Genomic DNA, 2,774 nt, shown 5'->3' with positions numbered 1-2,774 from the left:
TGCTCTTGCTGGTAAACAATGTTCTGGGGTTTGTGGGTTTTATGTATTCCTTAAACCAAGAGATTAGCTTMCAAATAAAATTTATTTTGCCTGCTCTGCAGAAATATATAATTTGTACTTGGCAAAACTGAAATTTGATAGTAGACACATAGCTGGAAATAGCCTTTTAATGCAAACAGGTTTTTTTTACCTGAAAGAGTTTTTTAATCACGGAAATGTTCCTATTCCATTTGTGTGCTGCAGATGTGTTAAAATAATACGGACTAGTTTAGCTTAGGAAGTTATTTTAGGAATGGAATTGATTCCACAGGTGTCATTATTGTATCCTCTGTATGTGGGATTCAGTGATGCTGCTGTGCTGTGCTGAACATTGCAGCTTCACCTGCAGCACTGTTCATTTCCTTCCCAAGGACATGAAGTGGATTGAAGAGAAGCAGGCGTTGTACAGAAGAAATCAGGAGCTGGTGGAAAAGGTGCTCAATTTCTCTATTTGTGTTATCTGAAGAGTGTTTGCAGCTTAAGGGGGGCAGAAGGTGCAATGTTCTGATCTGTAGTGCACATTCTGATCTGTATTTCCCTGCTGGAAATAATTTGTGTTTAATATAAGATCCTTATAAACCTGCAGGGAAATGGGTTTGTGGCATCCCCTGTTGCCCTGAGTGTGTCCTGGTGTGAGGCTGCCTGGGGACAGTGGCCCTGGGGACAGTCCTGTGCCCTGGGGACAGTGGCCCTGGGGACAGTCCTGTGGCCTGGGGACAGTGGCCCTGGGGACAGTCCTGTGGCCCTGGGGACAGTCCTGTGGCCCTGGGGACAGTCCTGTGGCTTTGGGGACAGTGGCCCTGGGAACAGTAGTCCCGGGCACATTCCTGTGGCCCTGGGGACAGTGGGGACATTCCTGTGTCCCCCAGAGCTCAGGGAGGGCTCACCCCGGGGCTCCCCCTGCCCAGCCCTGCCCATCCCTGTCCCCATGCCCCGGGTTAGGATTTGCTGTCCCCRCAGAGCTCAGGAGGTGCTGCTTTCTGCATTTCCAGATAAAGCAGATGGAAGCCGAGGAGGCGCGGCTCAAACACGACGTGCAGGACGTGAAGGACCAGAACGAGCTGCTGGAGTTCCGCATCCTGGAGCTGGAGGTGAGCACGGGTGGCAGCGGGGCACAGCGGGGTTGGGATGGGCACAGCGGGGTTGGGATGGGCACAGCGGGGTTGGGATGGGCACCAAGGGTTTGGGATGGGCACAGCGGGGTTGGGATGGGCACAGNCCAGCTCTGCCTGCTCTGGGTGTTCTCAGCTCACCTGGGCAGCTCTGGGAAGGGTTTGCTGAGAATCCACCACTGCTGCAGTTGGGTCCTTTCACCTCTGAGCAGTTTRAGGGAAATCCAGGGGGATTTTTCAATGGGAAATCCTTGAAATTAAGCTCTTTTTCCATAAAGAACTGGGACAGATAGCCTTAAATATATAATGTGTGGTCTTTAATTCCTTCTGGGCTCTGAGAGATTACATGATTCCTCGTGAAATGTTTAGTAGGCTTATAGCTGAGGGTTTTTTTCTATTAATTAAATTGCAAAGTGCCCTGTGCTGTTCTGCCTGCTCATCTGGCTCACACAGACCCATGGTTCAGGGCAGATGGCCTCAAGTGTTGCTTTTATTACGAGTTTGTTGTGTGGAACCAGGATTTAGGGAGGAATTGTTCCCTGTAGGGTGGGCAGCCCTGGCACAGGGTGCCCAGAGAAGCTGTGGCTGCCCCTGGATCCCTTTGAGTGCCCAAGGCCAGGCTGGACATTGGGGCTGGAGCAGCCTGGGACAGTGGGAGGTGTCCCTGCCATGGCAGGGGTGGCACTGGGTGGATTTGGGGTCATTTCCCACCCAAACCATTCCGTGACCCTCAGAAGGGTTGGCAGATGTGCCGTGCCCGCCCTGCAGGGTGAGTGCAGCCAGCAAAGGGACAGATTTGCAATTTTACAGCAGAAATGAACCTGCAGACCTTGGTTTGGTCCCACATCTGCTCTGTGAAGGTGGATCTTAGAGTCCAGGTGTGGTACATGAAAACAAAACTGGCATTGCCACAAGTCAGCTTAACAAAGAACTGCATTGCCACGAGTGTTCCCAGAACAAACATCTGCTCTGAAACATCCRAAAATCACAGCAAAGCAAGGCATGCCCAGCTGGAAAAGTGACCTGGTTGTATTTTTATCCACAGTGAGCCATAGGAGGCACCAGTGCAGGTCAAACACGATCACTTTCGGTGCAAATAACAGATAAATAGCTGTGAAATGGTTCAAGGAAAGAACAGGTTCTGTGAAAGTGTGTAACAAATCTAACAGTGAACGATAATCACATTTATTCTCCAGAAAACGTGTGTAGGAATGTGGTGTCTTTAAATAAGCAATAAGCTTCAGAGAATAAAATGGCACATGTGCATGAAATAGATATGGCACTAAATCACTGATAAGGTTCTGAGACATAGATAAGGACCTTAAAGTGCAAAGATCAATGAAATTTGACAATTTGTAACGTGGGCTCTGTTCTGAGCTTTTTAACGTGCCCCACATTTGAGGGCACCAGGTGTGCCCAGAATTGTCACAATAATTTTCCTTTGTTTCCTGGACAAAGCCTGCCCTGACCAGCTGTGAGCARCCAGCTCTGCTTTGCTGTTTTGTTAATCTTGACTTAAATCTCAAARTCATTAATCCTATCTCCCAGGCTGGATTTGATTCCATTGGATTATTTGAYACTCTGTGCTCAGCTGCAAATTTATTCTGCCAAAGAAGTTTCAAA

General features: G+C 48.8%; 1 protein-coding gene across 1 annotated transcript in view; it reads left to right on the top strand.

The window, feature by feature from the left end:
- The window catches only part of JAKMIP3 (Janus kinase and microtubule interacting protein 3), a 43,616-nt gene that overhangs the window by 27,683 nt on the left and 13,159 nt on the right, over window positions 1–2,774 (top strand). Inside the window, exons 13-14 of the mRNA XM_057385005.1 lie at window positions 311–473; window positions 1,032–1,130. Of these exons, the coding sequence (XP_057240988.1) occupies window positions 311–473; window positions 1,032–1,130 (262 nt within the window). The remainder of the gene's footprint in view (window positions 1–310; window positions 474–1,031; window positions 1,131–2,774) is intronic.

This window comes from Malurus melanocephalus, unplaced genomic scaffold (genome assembly GCF_030028575.1).
Source record: "Malurus melanocephalus ecotype Western Australia unplaced genomic scaffold, MMel_1.1 scaffold_770, whole genome shotgun sequence".
Taxonomy (NCBI): Eukaryota; Metazoa; Chordata; class Aves; order Passeriformes; family Maluridae; genus Malurus; species Malurus melanocephalus.
This window is presented reverse-complemented; position numbering and strand designations above follow the sequence as displayed.